The sequence below is a fragment of the Pelecanus crispus genome, chromosome 14 (genome assembly GCF_030463565.1).
Source record: "Pelecanus crispus isolate bPelCri1 chromosome 14, bPelCri1.pri, whole genome shotgun sequence".
Lineage (NCBI taxonomy): Eukaryota > Metazoa > Chordata > Aves > Pelecaniformes > Pelecanidae > Pelecanus > Pelecanus crispus.
Genome location: NC_134656.1, coordinates 1,267,842 through 1,283,564, shown reverse-complemented (window position 1 = coordinate 1,283,564; position 15,723 = coordinate 1,267,842). Strand labels below are relative to the sequence as shown.

General features: G+C 60.9%; 2 protein-coding genes across 2 annotated transcripts; both read left to right on the top strand.

Annotated features, from left to right (window-relative positions):
• On the top strand, positions 1-6,086 carry C14H20orf96 (chromosome 14 C20orf96 homolog). Its single transcript, XM_075721195.1, has 12 exons — positions 1-30; positions 120-129; positions 428-489; positions 715-832; positions 1,171-1,313; positions 1,881-2,039; positions 2,516-2,615; positions 3,049-3,206; positions 3,334-3,435; positions 4,329-4,412; positions 4,709-4,827; positions 6,008-6,086. Exons 1-12 carry the CDS (start codon positions 1-3, stop codon positions 6,084-6,086), a joined length of 1,164 nt encoding a protein of 387 aa, XP_075577310.1.
• Positions 6,087-8,995: 2,909 nt separating this feature from the next.
• Positions 8,996-11,306, top strand: REM1 (RRAD and GEM like GTPase 1). Its single transcript, XM_075721196.1, has 4 exons — positions 8,996-9,311; positions 9,529-9,626; positions 10,692-10,896; positions 11,029-11,306. The coding sequence occupies exons 1-4, from the start codon at positions 8,996-8,998 to the stop codon at positions 11,304-11,306; spliced, it is 897 nt and encodes a 298-aa protein (XP_075577311.1).
• The last annotated feature ends 4,417 nt before the right edge of the window (positions 11,307-15,723 follow it).

Here is a 15,723-nt window from a genome sequence, read left to right as displayed (position 1 = left end):
ATGGAGACCGGCCCGGGGCCGGGAGGCGGGGTACGGGGGGGATCCCCGGGGGGCCGTGGGGTACGGGGGGACCCCTGGGAGACCAGGGGGGTACGGGGGGATCCCTGGGGAGGCAGGAGGATGCCGGGGGTCCATGGCAAAGGGGGGGTCCCCGGGGGGCAGGGGGGCTCCCAATGGGACAAAGGAGGGGGCCGGGGGGTGTCCCCAAAGGGGACAGGCAGGAGGACTCCCCGCGGGGCATGGGGTGGGCAGGGGGCTCCCCGTGGGGCGGGGAGGGGGGTGAAGATGGGGTTCACTAAGGGCCAGGGGCTGTCGCTGCCTCTGCGCTGGCTTTGGGGCCTCTTTGGGGCCGTGGTTTGTCCACGGGGGGACAGACAGGGCCGCGGGGCTCGGCCTCCTCCCTGGGTTACGCTTTTCCCTTCCAGAGCCTGTGCCGAGATGGATGCACAGAGCCCGGTTCCGAGCAGCGTGGAAGAGTTCAAGAGAACAGTAAGTCTCTTGTTCCCGTGGGGTTTATGGCATGTACAGCACTGTGGTTATAAACGCGGCGTCTCTCAGAAAGGTCTGGGACTTGCTGCTGATAAGGGGCTCCAAGGGACACCTGGAAGCCCCAGAGGAATTGTGGAGGGGAGTCAGAACTGTGGGTCACGTCAGGGAGGTCTCTGCTCTCAAACCTCCTTCGACTCCCCATCTTTTATGTCGTGCTGAGTTTAGGATTACAGCAAATGGCAGAAGACAGAAGCAGAGGAGAGGAAATCTCCGGCCCGCAGGTTGACTTTGCCACCGCTCACCAATGAGGACAAGAAGAAGAAAGGGGAGAAGAACACGCCAGGTTGGGAGAGATTCCCTCATACACCGCCCCGCTGTCCCTGCCCACTGGTGCCGCTTTTGCATTAACCCAGCGCTTTCTGCTGGGAGATGTTCAGCAAAAGCCACAAAAAGAAAATTACCCATGGGGAAATGTTGCAAATAAAGAGGGAGAACTAGAAAAGACCAAGGAGCGCTTTGTAGGCTCGGCTCCTGCGAGCTGCTTTTGCTGGGGCCGCAGAAGGTTTAATTCAGTCTCTCAGTTCTTCATATTTCCCTCAGCCACATATGACAGGAGAGAGTAGATGTAAGGCGTTGAAACTGGACTGTGAAATAAACACACCTCTTTTTTTCTTTCACCAGTTGCATTTATGCTGAGTAAAAAACCACCCTTGCCTTTGGAGACATCATCATCCCAAGAGAAATACCGAACTTTTAGTCAGAGGAAATTAGCGCTCAAGAAGGCTGAATTAGCTAAAACCTTGGAAGAGATCGAAATTGCCACGGTATGTGCTACAAATCTCCAGTGCTGGGATGTAGGTAGCAAATCCATACAGTTATCCTGGCTGCCTTTATGGAGGAAATTCTAGCGGTCTGACTCTGTCTTGCAAAATGGCATGTGTTTATTTATTAATACACTGGAGGTAATTATGCTGCTCTGCTTAATGCTGGTGAAATCTAACCTTGATATTGTCTATCACGAAAAATTAAGAGAAACCAGGAGAGAGTCCAGACTGTAGCAGTAGGAGGGATGAGATTTAGGAAATGTGACCTGTTAGAAAAGACTGTCGGTATCAGATTTTCTCAGTCTAGCAAAGAGAAGGTTGAGGTGGAGGACGTGACCACAGCTTTTTAGTAGGTGAAAGATGGTTTTAACAGAGACGGTGATCCTGCGGCTGGCAGTAAGGAACGTGGGAGCCGGGGTTGCTGTATGGGGGAAGTCAGTGCCTCGGCAGCGTGGCTGCTGTTACTGTGGGACAGGAATGTCCTGGGGACAGCAGGCGATGCTGAGAAAACTTGAGGCAGGTGGGACTGGTGGAGTCCGCAACGCTTTAATCCACAAATTCCTGTAGAATCTGACTGATCTGAAGAAAAACGCCATCGAGGAGCTGAAGCAGCGCAGTGCCCACCTGGCAGAGACCAACTGCCGGCTGATTAAGGACGTCCAGCACGCTGATGACAGCACTGCCAAGCAAGCAAGGGTCTTGCTGCAGCAGTATGAAATATTTCAGGTGAGACTTTAGGGTTGCCCAACAGACCCAATTCAGCAGAATGCAGAACTTCCCGTTACTCGTTAGTGCTGGAGAGGGGCCAGGCACTGCCCGGCCCCTTCCACTGCAGCGGGCGTGACTGGAGCAGCCCCCGTCCTGCGTCTCTCTGACGCCCAGAGATCCTGTGCAGTGCTCTTGTTTTGTGCCTGTGTTTTAAAGCTGTGAGAGCACCCTGACTGTAACTGTCCCAAGCAAGAGTAGTCACCCCTGTAACAGCCCAAATCCATTGCTTCATAATGTCCTTGGCTCCAGCTGGCTCCTGAAGCACCACTGTGCTCCCCAGAGCGGCTCCCGTGCACGAGCTGGCACCAGCCGCAGTGACGGATTCCTCTGTGCTGCTAACGCAAGCAACAGCACGAGAGGAAGGTCAGGGATGGTGCGGGGGAACGTTTCAGAGCTCTGTGGAATGAGCAGTGACGGGATTTCTCCCTGCGCAGAGGGTGAAGGCAGCGGTGCAGACCGTCAATCAGAAGCGGCTGGATACAGCAAGGGCAGAGCTCCAGGAGATGGAGAAAACAATGGAGAAGAATCTGGGAAGTGAGTTGCCCACATTACTACGAAGCGCAGTCTATACAACCATGTTACTTTTGCTTTCCATCTTCTTAGGGTAAGGACACTGTGTTCATCATATAAGGGTCAAACAATTCCATTTCTGAAAATGAATCCCGTTTGCTCTCTGGGGACAATCTTCCCATCAGCCTGTCGGGAGGGAGAGGGCCCCGTGGCACCCGGCAGCCCGCGCTCAGGCGGTGGGAAGGATCGCCTCCGTGGCAGCTGTTTGCACCGTCCCATTGGGGCAGGGTCTGGTCAATGTGGTCTGACACGGGGTGGCCGTTCCCACTCCCCACGGGGTGTGTAATCTCTGTAGAGAGAAGGGCTCAGGCAAATGCAGGACAGACTCCTTAGCTCAGTGAAGAAGCGAAACTCTGGAACCCCTGGGTTGAGATTTTCTGTTTTGACTTTCAATCAGAGCTACAGCAGCAGCTGGATGAAGTCACGTCAAAGGTAGAGGTTCTCCAGGATGAACTCAGCATCCTGCGGACCTACATCGACGAGCAGTATCCGGAACAAGCCGTCCAGATAGTCCTTCTGCAGCGCAGCATCCAGAACCTGAAGGAGCAACAGCAGGTGCTGAGACCTCTCCTTCCCTGCAGCATTGCCAGGGAGGAAGGAGAGTGCAGGGGAGGAAGGAAGGCAATGGTTATCTTGCCTAACGCTCCTGTTCTTTCTGTGCACTGCTTCATGCCGCTCTCAGGAGGAGATAGACAAGACAGAAGAAATGGGGAAGGCCGTCTTGGAGGAATTGGAAGAGAAGGCACGAGCGGAACAAGAGGCGCTGTTACAGAAAGTCGTGGAGGTTTGTGGAACTCATGTGACATCCCAACAAGGGGAATCAGTTTCTGGGAGCTGGGAGACAAGGCAGGGGCTGCCACACATTGCCCATTAGCAACAGCACGCTGCAGCCAGCGCCCAAAGAGTAACAGAGCATCGCTGCTCCCCTCCTGACGCCCTACTGGAGCTGTTTGTCAAGCTGGGAGGGTACGTGAGAAGCGCTTCTGAGCTGCTGCTGTAGTCTGAGGTGTTGAAATATTCTCAGACTCACTCCTTAGAGTTTGCCACATGGAGGCGAGCGCACTGTGACCCAATGTTCACCCTGCTTTTATGGTCCCTGTTTTATTACATTATTTAGGTAGCTGCTTCGCTAATTGGCTGTGACATCGCTGTGGCAGCGCACATATGTTTGTAATAAATTCATGAGGAAATTAAACTATATGCAGCACTACAGAGCAGGGACTGCTGTCGTTTTTCCCAAAATAGGAGGAACTCCTGTTGCACAGTTCCTGCTCGCATGATGTGTTTAGCACTTTTCCTGGGTTAGCAGCTTGAGAGCACTAAGAAAATATTAATTACTGACTCCGTTTACAGCCTGCTCTGATGCAGAACTGCTGTGGCCTTTTACAGGTGAATTTGTAAGCACAGGTGATGTAAGTTACCCAAGCAATATTAATAAGCTTTCCCTGGAAAACTGGACTGGATCTCTTGAGTTCCTCAGTCTTGTTCCATAATGAGCACAATGTAATCTCAACAACAGTCTCTTTCTAGAGCTGGAACCCAAACCTTGTTCGAGCAAAAATCATTCTCTTGAAGAATGACGTGTCTGGACATGGCCAGCATTGGCAACGGCAGGGCTTCATGCTGGTGGTCGCTGTGGAGTTTCTTCAGCTGGTTTTCTTCTCTTCACCCACACAGGAGGTGTTGCTGCACCAGGATGGCCTGAAGCAGATGGTGATAAACAATCACGTTCTGCGACGGGAAATACTGAGGCACAGGGAGGTGAGCGAGCTGGGGAAGAAGCAGCACGGTGCAGCAGAGCCAGCCACCCTCAGCCCTTGCCCTTTGTGAGGATTTTGTCTGCCTTAGCAGGGTACGGTGCCTTCCATTTCCGCTGGAGTCAGCGGGCTGTTAGGACACCCTGAGGACGAGCAGTCCAGCAGGAATTTCAGGAAGCTTGTTAGGGGCTGACTTGCAGGAGGGATGTTTTCTAGCTCTGCTGTTTGCACAATCTCTAAAACTTGTAATTTCTGCTTCTCTTGCAACGTAAATAACTCTTAGAAATGTCATTCATTCAGATTATTAAGGACCTGGAAGCGGAGATTGGTAAGCTGAAGAGAAGCATCCAGACACTCTGCCAGAGTGCAAGAGACCCAAGAGAGCTGATCTTTGCTGACGTTCTTCTCCGCAGACCGAAGTAAGGCTGGTCGATGGGCATGTACGGCCCTTTCTCTGTGGCCTTGGGTTGCCGAGTCTTCGGCACCGAGTGCTAATAACCTTACCCCATCGTTTCCACAGATGTCACTGTCAAAGCTACACCCAGCCCGGGGTGTAACCCCACAGTTACGTTGGGTTCTGCTTGGGAAGATGGCTGCAGGGTCTCGTGGTCTGGCCTAAGAGCAGCTAGGAACTAGCCGCAGCTCTAATGCTGACGTGCTGTCAGCCTTGGTCACATCTCATCTCTCTTCTGGGCTTCCCTGCAAGGGGAGATTGTTAGCGGCTGCAGCCGGGGACAGGCAGGACCAGCAGAGCTTTTCGAGGCCTTTGTGCCTACACTGACTCTTACTTTGTTGTTGTTTTCACTTTGTAGTTGGGAAACAAAACTGAGGGAAGGGGGCAGGCTCGCGAGGAGCATCCCTGTCAGGGCAGGTCTTGCCCATCTAGAGCCACCTTGCTGGTTGTGTGAAATGGCACCAGCGCTCTGTGAGAACAAAGATGGGCAGCCGTTTCCCTCGTATGTAAAAAAAAATACATTGGCTGGCAGCAAAAATGCAAATCTTTGTTATCTTTCTCACTGCTCTTTCCCTGCCCAGGTTCGCTGGTAATTAATTACTTCCCAAGTGGAGGTTGTGGGGAATCCCCGCTCCTGCTTAGCAGTGTGCGCTGTGCTGATACTGGGTACAAGAATTACAGGGCGTAAGGCGAATCCTCACTTAGCGTTGATGGGGAGAAGGCCCTGCTAGCTCCATCACGGGAATACCGGGCTCTCCTCTCCGGGGACAGACCCAGGCTGGCCAAGTCTGTGGGCTGAAGCATACCAACAGCCAGCTGTGACGAGCTATTTTCCACCATACCTACAGCAGGCTGAAGGCCTAATGCTGCCCCTTGTCCCGTGGCAGCGGGGTCCTGCACGGGACAGGACAAACCACAAAAATCACAAATGATTTAGAGCTGCTGAGGTGCCTCGGCTTTCTGTGCTGTTCGCTGACCAGGAGTACAAACCTGAGAAAAAATGTGTTTAAATCACAAGCATGCCGTAGCCCGAAACACGTCGTTGTGTGCAGAACAGCGGGCATACGCACGTTTATTTACAGCAACTGCCTATACAGATTGTTCTTGGCACAGAGACGTCTGTTAACAGCGTCATTCCTTTCCAGCAGGTCCCGCCGCTGCAGGTGCAGGCCAGCCCCTCAGCTCCTCCACACCTCACGTGCACATGAGGGTTATTTTGCATGAAAATATCATCCCTTGGGATGAGCAGACACTCTCCCGGCAAACCGGTGGTGGTGCGGGCAACAAAAGGGGCTGGATCTCCCGCCCCGGGGCCTGGGTTTTAGCTGGAAGCCAGGTACAGCTGCAGTGCTGCAGAGGCACGAGCCGAAGCAGGAGGAAAACCTGGAACGTGTCAGGATATCGTGGGGGGGAGGCGAGCGGCTGCGTGATGGATTAGTGGAACTTCATTTTTTCCGATAAAAAAATGATAAAAAAAGGGAATTAATTAGTCTCGACAGCTGGTGGGGCTGGGGTTACTGAGGGTGGCTGGGAGAAGAGTTAAAAATAGCAGGAAGGCCTAAGTGGAAAGTTTCTGTAACATCACAAGTCAGGCATTTGGTGCTTACCCGCCCTGACAGGCGGGAGCCCGTGCCAGAGCCCTCTCCGCCATCCCGCAGCCCTTTCCCACTGACCTCCCTGCAACTTTTCACACGACTTCACCAGCCCTTCGTTTTTTCTAATTAACCCTTTGGTTCCAGACACTGGATTTGTTTCTCAAAAGAGCAAAATCCCACACGAGCTGCGCTCAGCCTGGAAGCGTAAGGGTACGTAGGTGCCCAGGACTCTTGCTGGCCCTCCGTGGGTCCCTGCATGCCGCTGGCAGCGCGTGGAGCCCGGAGGAGCTGTAACCCGCTGCGTATCCATTCCCATCTGCATTTCAGTTTCCCCTCGTTAAAAATCCTCTTGCTTCAAAGGGAACCCGGGTGGATTTCACCAGCAGCTTCAAGCCCCGCGCTGGGGGCACTCGGGACGCACAGTTTGTCCTGGACTGAGACGGAGATGGATGAGCGCAGCCCTGAGCAAGCCCCGCTCGCTGTGCCTGTCCTCTCTCTGTGAGAAAGCAGCTGTACCTGGCTGCTCCCGTGGCCTTTCTCCGCTTCTGTTTGTCTTTTGGGATTGACGGTGAGGGGCGGCTAACTTCATTCCTTCTGCCTCTCGGAGCCCCTGGGGTTACATCTGGCTCTGCCTCTCTGGGAAGGCCAGGGAGCAGCGAGCCTGCCTTGCCGTGGGCTCAGTCGCAAGCACGCCCTAAGAAAGGGCCGCGGAGCAGGGCTCCAGCTTGCCGTTGATTTCCTCTGTTGGCAGAGTGGTTGGTGGCCGGGACAGACCGTGAAGAGCGAGCCGAAAAGCAAAATAGTGCTGGGGGGGAGCTGGAGGTCGGGCTGGGCTCTGGTTCGTGCTGACCAGGGGCTGCGCACAACACCCCTCAACTTTTTAAGGGTTTTTCCCCCTGCTCCCCCAGCTGCTCGCTTTGTCCCGTGTCCCACAACAAGTGTCTGGTCCCTCCCTGCTGAAAACCAGTCCCGGACCCTGGGGACACAGAGAAGGTGGCACAGCGGGCATGAGGCAGCCTTCCCTCCACCCGCCCTATGCCCTCTGGTGACGGGGCTGCCGTAGGGGGGGACAGGGCACCTCCGAGCTCCGGGTGGGCTGCATGCAGCACCCGAGCAGTCGCCCACCTCCCGCCCTAGCCACGCAGGAGCTTCTCCTCCTCCTCGCACCGAACCGGCCGAAACACAGCTGTTTACTCCCACTCTTTGCTTTGCCCTTCCTAACTCTCCTCTCTCCCTCAGGTGCACGCCGGATACCGAGGTGATCCTCGCCATCCCCGCCGAGGAGACGCCACTCAGCCCACGCTCGGCCAGGCTCCGCTCGCACGCCCCTCGCCCAGCACGCGGCTCAGCCGGGCTCCGGTGAGATGCCGAGCTGCCACGCTCCTCCTTTGCCGTCAGCGCTTCTCCATCGCAGCCCCACGCAGCCGCCCCGGCGACTCACTGATGTGGTTATATGGTGCAGAAAAGGTGTTGCCGTCATTCCTGGCCCACGTGGGCTGTGCCGCGCTCTCGTGCCGCAGTCCCTTGGAAGGCGCACGGGGCGAGCGCCGCGAGCGCGGCTCCCGGGGAGGCATCACCAGCCCTCCCGTGCTTGCAGCATGACCCGTCCCCTTCATGCCATCGCGGTAACATCAAGGGGGTTGAATCCGAACGGGGTCTCCCAGTCGCTGTGCTCTGACCGGGAGGGGTGTCCCAGGACAGGCCCCGGTGCCATGAGGCTCTGCCAGCCTGTCCCGGTGTGGGCCAGACTGGTGTCGCAGCGCGGCGTCAGCCCGGTGCCCGCGCAGGGCCGGCACTTGGGCATTTTGGTGCCAGCGGTGCCGCGGCCAACCGAGAGGTTCAAATAAAACCAGCTCCTGTTGTCACCCATGCCAAGCGAGCCTCCGGCCGTGCTTTCCATCGCCGGCTCTTGGCGACGGAGCGGTGGCATCGCTTGAGCCGGGCCCCAAGGTTTTGGCAAAGCACAGCCCCGCCAGGCACCAGGCAGGACCATCGCTCGGCTCGCTCCTTGGCGAAGCGGCGGAGCCGTGTGCTGCCCCACGCCGCTGCCAGATGGGGCCGGGGCTGTGGGGAGCACGGCCGTGGGGCTCAGGGGGCCCCTGCCCCACGCAGGAGGGGAGCACTGCGGAGCCCCCAGCCCCGGCGGCGCGTCCCGCTGCGACCCCCGTGTCCCTCCCACGCTGCTCCCCGGGACCGAGGGGAGGACGCGCCCCGGGGAATTCGCCGTGCCCCGGCACCGGCAGCCCCGCGGGGACCTCGGGGACCGGACAGGGCGACCGGGGCCGGTGCGGGCGGGGGTGTGTCCGGCGGGGGAGGGCCCGGGCGCGGTGAGGGGCTCCGCCTCCTGGGCTTTAAAGCCCGGGCCGGGCGGCGGCGAGCCTTGTCCCGGGGAAAGCCGTGCCCGAGCTACCGCTGGCACCGGGAGCGGCACCGGGAGAGGCACCGCGAGCGGCACCGCGAGCGGCGCGTCCGGGGGCTGTAGGGAGCCGGGGCCCCCCGGGGCAGCCTCCCCCAGCCCCGCTGCCCTCGGAGCCGCTGATGACCCTGAACACGCAGTGCGGGAGCAAGAGCCCGCTGCGGAGGAGGGCCAGCACCCCTCTCCCGCGGCCGGGGGTGCTGGGTGCCACGCCACGGGGCGAGCCCGGCCACCCCCAACTCGGCCACTCCACGTCCGAGCCGGGCAGCAGGGCTGCGGCACCCCGGGGCAGCTGGTCCTCCGAGTCCTCGGGCTCCTCCGGCTCCTGGGAGCCCCTCTACCGCGTGGTGCTGTTGGGTGACCCCGGCGTGGGCAAGACCAGCCTGGTCAACCTCTTCGCCGGCGTCCAGGAGCGGGACCTGCTGGAGCAGCACCGAGGTGGGCGCCCGTGGGGGCCGGTTGGGGCCCCTCTGCCGCGGGGTCGCGGGGCCCGGAGGAGGTGGCGGGGAGGCAGCGCGTGTCCGGGCTGCGTCCACGGCTCCGTGATGGGAAAAAAAAAAAACCTGGGCGAGGTGGAGAGGAGCCCGGCACCGGGGCTGAGTCTCAGCTTCCGCAGGCAGCGCCACGCCAACCGGGCTCTCCCGGTGTCTTGCAGAAGCCGCCTACGAGCGCACGCTGTCCGTGGATGGCGAGGAGACCACGCTGCTGGTGATGGACACCTGGGAGCCGGAGCAGCCGGTACGGCGGGGCTGGGTGCTACCGGTGGGACAGGGTGAGCTGGGCCGTGCCCGGGGGATGCTGTACCGGCACAGCCGCTGTTTCGGGGCCTGCGAGCGCCGCAAAGGTTTCCCTGCGGCTTCCCTGGCTGTGTCCAGGGCTCACCGCCGCCCTTGCTGCGGAGCGGGGGACACGCGCTGGGGAAAAACACGGGCTGGGGTCATGTCTCTGACGGGCTCTTTGCCCACCCTTCCGCGGTGTGGGAGGCTGCCCACCGTGCTCTCGCCGGTGAGGGCTCTCATGGCGAGGCATCCCGAGTGCAGGAGCAGTGCTGTGGGCGCAGGGTGCCCCTCACACGAGGGGCAGGGGGAGAAGAAGGGGTTGTGGGGATGGAGCATGGTGCCAGCCTGCTTCGAAATGCCTGGAAATGGTTTGGGGACGGGGCTGGAGGAGCCGACCGGGCAAATCCACGTGAGATAGTGCCGCCAGCCAGGACACGTGCTTCAGCGGGCAGAGCGGTGGCCCCGAGAGCCTGGCAGGGGACATTCCTTCTGCCCAGAGCACGGAGGCATCTCCCGGGCAGAAATGCCAGCGCCGCTGTCACTGCCTCCCTCGAAACGCCCCTTTGCCTCCCTCCGTGCTGGGGCCCAGCGTTCCCATGGGTGCCACTGGGCCGTGACCGCTCCCCAGGAGCCGGGATGGAGCCGGTGCCCAGGCTGTGCGCGTGGGCGCAGCACCCGCGTGGGCTGCGGATGCATTTTGCACATGTGGCTGCACTTTCCAGCGATGCCCCAGCACTGTAACACCCCGACAACCGCCCTTTATTTCCACTATTGCTTAATCCCACCCTGCCCGGCAGGTGCCTGGTTCACACTGGGCGCTGCACCCACGACGCCGGCGTTGCGTGGCCGAGGGCGGCTCCAGCCTCAGCCCCCTGAGCCAAGCTGAGCCCACAGCCCCAATTCGTTGCTGATAGAGGAGGAAACTCTCAAACACCCGCCGAAATCCGGAGCTTTTAATCTGCATTTTTATTAACGGGGCCACGCGTCTGCTCCCACGATACGATCAGACAGTGACATCTCGTTCCCCATGTGGCGGCAGGGCGAGGAGAGCCGGCGCCGCAGCCAGTGCCTGCAGGTGGGGAACGCCTACGTCATCGTCTACTCCATCACCGACCGCGGCAGCTTCGAGAGCGCCTCGGAGCTGCGCATCCAGCTGCGCCGCGCACGGCAAGCCGAGGACATCCCCATCATCCTGGTGGGGAACAAAACCGACCTGGTGCGGTGCCGCGAGGTCTCCGTCGAAGGTGAGCGGTGGGCTGGGGCGGGTGGATCTGGCTGGTGGGGACCCCCGGACGCTGCTGCATGCGGCAGCGCCCGTTCCCCGGCACCCGGGGTGCTAGCGGGGCCATGCCCCCCTCCCTGCCCTTCCCTTGCAGAGGGCCGTGCCTGTGCCGCGGTGTTCGACTGCAAGTTCATCGAGACGTCAGCGGCTCTGCAGCACAACGTGGCCGAGCTCTTTGAGGGGGTGGTGCGGCAGATCCGCCTGCGCCGCGGGGGCAAGGAGGCCCGCGCGCGCCCCGCGCCCGGCCAGAAGCGCAAGGAGAGCCTCACCAAGAGAGCCCGGCGCTTCCTCGACAGGTTGGTGGCCAGGAACAGCAGCAAAGTGGCCCTCAAAGTCCGCTCCAAGTCCTGCCACGACCTGTCCGTGCTCTGAGAGCTGCTGCCTTCCCCACCCTCCGCACACGTAGGCTGGGGACTCTCGCTTGGCCAGCAGCGTGGCCGGCGGCTCTGCGGGTACAAGGAGAGCCCAGAGCGAGCCGGAGCGATGCTGAGGACGTGGAGCTGTTTTAACTGGTGCTGAGGGCTGCCCGGGTGCTCTGGATCTGGCCGCTTCCCCTCCAGGAGAGGGGACCAGTGGACCCGGGTCCCCTGGGCTGCACCAGTGGAGGAGAGGGTGGGACAGGCACCTGGGCTTGGGGTGGTGGGATCCTGACCTACAGAGGCTCCTGGGGAGCCAGAGGTGAGGGGTGGCCGTGCCGCAGGGCAGGGCTGCCTGCAGGGCTGGAGCCGCTCCGGAGGCTGCTGGGAGCATGGCCAGTCCCGTTCGTGGTGCCCATTCCTTCGCAGGGCAGCAGGGACCGGCGAGGGCACCGTAGTGGTGTACACCTCGAGGACACCCTGGAGCCCGGCTGGGGAGAGGCGCCTGGGGAGCTCTGGCAGCATCGCCTGGAACCCCCAGCCCCTCCACGCCGGGGCTTTGTGCCACATCTCCCTGACACCAGTGTTTCTCGGACTGAGTTTTTTCTGCTGTCTCTGTACTGGTGCAATGGGGAAAACCCTCGATCTGCAGAATAAATCGCATCAGGGAGGTGCTGGTCTCTGCTTGGGTCCCTGTTGCGTGAAGCCACATCCCAGAGCCGCGTGGCCGGATTCAAGCCCAGTTTTCTTGCCTGGAACCTGGCTCTGGCTTCAGCCGGGCCTCGGTGGGCTCCGGCTTCACCAGCTGAACCCTCTCAGGGCAGGGAGAGCCTCCGGCCGGGGCTTCCTTTGGCCGCCCTTGGTGGAAGTCCCGATTCCTCACCCAGTGGTCGCAGCATCATCCCCTGCGACGGCAGAAGCCCCCAGCCCCCCTGCACCTCCTGGCTGGCTCTGGAAAAGCCTCTGGGAAGGGCTGAGCTCTGCTGGGGTGCAGGTTTCGAGCCCTTGAGCACTGTGGGAGCCGCAGGCTGGGCAGGGAGCCGGGCGCTCCATGGCTCCTGCAGCCCCGGGAAGGGGCAGGGAGGCAGGAGCTGAGCAGCGTGGCACAGCCGGGAAGGGACGTGCTTGGCCGCAGCAAGCATCAAGTGACCCTGGGCACCCAGGGAGGCAACGCTGGAGCTGCGTGGGCTCCGCCGGTTGTTTTTAGGCTGTGCTGCCGGCGAGCAGCCGGGATGCGGCAGGGTAGCCTGCTCAGCGGCCCCGGGCCAGGCGCCAGGGAAGATCAGGGGTGCCCTCCCTCCCCGGGTCAGGTCGGGAGTTTCCGCTCGCTCCGCGGCTCGAGCACGGGGAGCTGCTGGCCGTGGCTGGTGTGGTGCAGCTGGAGAGGGGGTCACTGGTGCAAAGGGGACGCTGGGATGGGGCAGCGCCCTGTCCCCATGGGAAAAACAGTCTCTCCACAGGCGCAAAGCCCAGTGAGGGCCAGCTCTGTCCCCAAAACCAGGGAAGCCTGCTCGCGCTTCCCTCCTTATTGCTCCGTGCCGCCCTTGAACCATTGGTGACCGTGGCATTGCTGCTCTCCCCTTGATTCGGCTCCGGCTGCTCTGCCGGGGTCCTGCCCTGGAGCTCCCCGTGCCCCCGTTCCTGGCGCTGCTGGATGCCATGCTGCGGTGCACGCGGCATCGGCCGCAGCGGGGCTGGGGGGGCTGCACACCAGGGACAGGGGCTCCGTGCTGCTGCCGGTCCCTCCGCAGCTGCAGCCGGCGTTTCCCTGCGGCAGGAGGCGGTGGCGGGGGGGGGCCACGGGATGGAAAGTTGGCAGCCGGCGGAGAGGGGAGTGGAAAGAATGAGCTCAAACCCAGAAAAATGCGGCCGCGCTGGAGGGTGGGAGGAGAGGCCAAGGGGGGCCATGGTGAGGCGCTGGGAAACGAAGGGAGGGAGGAAGGAGGAGGCACTGGCGGGGGCCAGGGCTGCCTGCGGCCCCCAGCTGGGTCCACACCTGGGGCAAGGGGGTGCTGGGGCTCGGTGGCCCCAGCCCCTCCAGCAACTGCTCTTGGGCGTCCCGGTGCCCTCCGTCCCTGGGTGGCCATCGGCCCCAGTGCGATCACCCCCAGTCCCACCCGCTCCCCGGTGCCATTTGCTCTGGTGCCATCGGTCCTGGTGCCATCCCCCTGCCCCGGTGCCATCGGTCCCAGTGCCATCGGTCCCGGCGTGCACCGCGCTGCTCGCCACCTCCCTGGGACAAGGGACCCGGCTGGCACGCAGCCACGGTGGCATGCTGGCCCAGCGGGCAGCCCCGGCCCTGCTCAAATGGGCTGCGGAGACACAACTATTTTTTTTTGCTCAATTTCCTCCGTCCATGCACAGGACATCCCAACGCCTGTGGCAAAATCTGCTCCCACCTGGCAGGCAGCACCACACAGAGCCCTGAGCGCCGGCGCTGAGCCAGATCCTGGTCCTGGGACAACGCTGGTGGGTGCCACGGCCGGACTGCGGGCACGTGGCAATGGGCGGTGGTCCGACCACTAGCCACCTTCTCCTCCAGCCCCCTTGCCCATCTCCTGCGAGCCCCCGGTCCCCCCACCCGCCACCAGCCCCAAGGGGCCCGTGTCTGCAGGCTCACCCCCCCGGCAGCCTTCACTCCATGCTCCCCCTGGCGCGGGACGGTGCTCCTGCCCCAGTTAACCTGGGGTTTGGTGTAAAAAGAGCAGAACTGGACACTTGGACTCCCTGCCCTGCCATGGCAGCACCCGCGGCCCCGCTGCTCCCCACGGACGCTGGGGGAGCGTCGTGCGGGGGGTCCACGTTCCCGCTATCCTGGGGCACGGTGGAAAGCAAGCGGAGCTGCGGAGCTTGCTCCGAGGGCAGAAACCAAAAGCGAAGGAGAAGCTTTGGGGGATTCCTGGAGAGGGGCTTTGCGGGGGGGGTCACGTCTCGGAGCCCGAAACAGGTCCGGAGTGCCGCAGGGCTGCGGCGCAGGGGGCTGAGCGGCGGGCAAGGCAGGGAGGGCAGCGGTGGCCTTTGTCGAGGGGTCATGAGCCGAGCTGGGGTTTAGGGAGTGGGTGGGCACCAAGGGGGTCCGGGAAGGGGTCGGTAGCTGCCCTAGGCCACGGCAGGCAGCAGGGTGGGAAGAAGGGAGGCGTGGGTGGGCACGCTGCCTGCTGCTGCCTGCTGCTGCCGGCCTTGGTGCCCGTCCTGCTCCTTTGTGGGAGAATTGGTGGCAGGGAGAGGAGAGCAGCCCGGGCGGGAGGCCAGCCCCGCAGAGAGGGGCTCCCGGGAGGCCTTTCCCTCTGAAACACAAAACTATGAATCACCCCTGGTCCCGAAATAGATCCCTTTTTTTTTTTTAAAAAAAAAAAAAGAGGAAAACATTTTAAAAAAAGTTAAATACTTGCTTTTTTAATCCCTGCTGCGCTCCCTTCCCCTGCCTGTGGCTCAGCTCTAAACCGGGGGCAGCACCATTTAACTCGGCTCAGTCTTTATCATTGCGGGCATCTTTGCTTCTGAGCCGCCTCTCGCCCCGGCGAGGGCGAGGGGGACGCGCAGGAGGAGGAGGAGGAGGAGGCTCGGTGGCACAAGCGGGCTGCCAGCAGCTGGGGAGGAGAAGGACTATTTGCGAGGAAAACGCGCGTTTCAGCCAATTTTCCAGCAGTGCCCTGGCCCCGGTCCAGCGGCAGGGAGAGGGCCCGGTGCTGTCCCACAAAGGGAATTCGTTACCCGCTGCGCGCCCACCCAACCCGGGCGCTGAGTCGAGAAGAGCGATTTGATTTCGTTTCTGCGCAGAGCTGGGTGCTAGGTAGCAATTCCACAAAGCCAGCACCCCGAAGGAGACTGTCTGCGCCTTATTTATACACAAAACTTACAGAGTCCGTAATTATCCTTTTTACTATCATTGGTTAGTAATTGCTGTCCCATCTGCTGTTGGTCAACTGTATTCTAATTAGCCTCGCTTGCTCTGTAAATTAGCGCGCATGACCCTTAGGGGTGCGGGGGGGACGAATCCTTTTGGTCCTAAATTGAGCCGGCGGTTGTGATCCTCCCTGCTGGAATTACCTTTCCCCTAGTTCCTGTTTTTCAGCAATCATCCAGTTTTTCCAGCACCTGCTGGGGTAGGATGTTGCCTTTTATCACTTTCTCAGTGCTCCTTCAAGGTCTAGCTGCTCCGGGATGTCTTTGGTTAAAAGATACTGAATGTTTGTTCTTCTGATCAGGCATGATTAAGCGTCCTTTACTTGCCAGCTTACAAAAACATCTTGGCCCGATACGACGTTCGCTGAGTTTCAAAGTCAGCCTTCAGCAGCGGGGGAGCCCCGGCGGCGCGGGAGCCGTCCTTGGGAAGCGGCAAAGGGCAGGAAAACCCCGGGCTGGATGGCGGGGAGGCCTGGGAGCCCCCGACCCGACCTGCTCGGGCTGACGGTAGCTGAAGCCGCCACCTT

Excerpts from the sequence above, each read along its gene's own strand:
- C14H20orf96 (XM_075721195.1), top strand. The coding sequence starts at position 1 with ATGGAGACCGGCCCGGGGCCGGGAGGCGGG. Across the intron at positions 2,040-2,515 it reads AGCAGTATGAAATATTTCAG|AGGGTGAAGGCAGCGGTGCA; the intron begins GTGAGACTTTAG and ends CTCCCTGCGCAG. Across the intron at positions 3,436-4,328 it reads TGTTACAGAAAGTCGTGGAG|GAGGTGTTGCTGCACCAGGA; the intron begins GTTTGTGGAACT and ends TCACCCACACAG.
- REM1 (XM_075721196.1), top strand. The coding sequence starts at position 8,996 with ATGACCCTGAACACGCAGTGCGGGAGCAAGAGCCCGCTGCGGAGGAGG. Across the intron at positions 9,627-10,691 it reads AGCCGGTACGGCGGGGCTGG|GGCGAGGAGAGCCGGCGCCG; the intron begins GTGCTACCGGTG and ends ATGTGGCGGCAG. Across the intron at positions 10,897-11,028 it reads CCGCGAGGTCTCCGTCGAAG|AGGGCCGTGCCTGTGCCGCG; the intron begins GTGAGCGGTGGG and ends CTTCCCTTGCAG.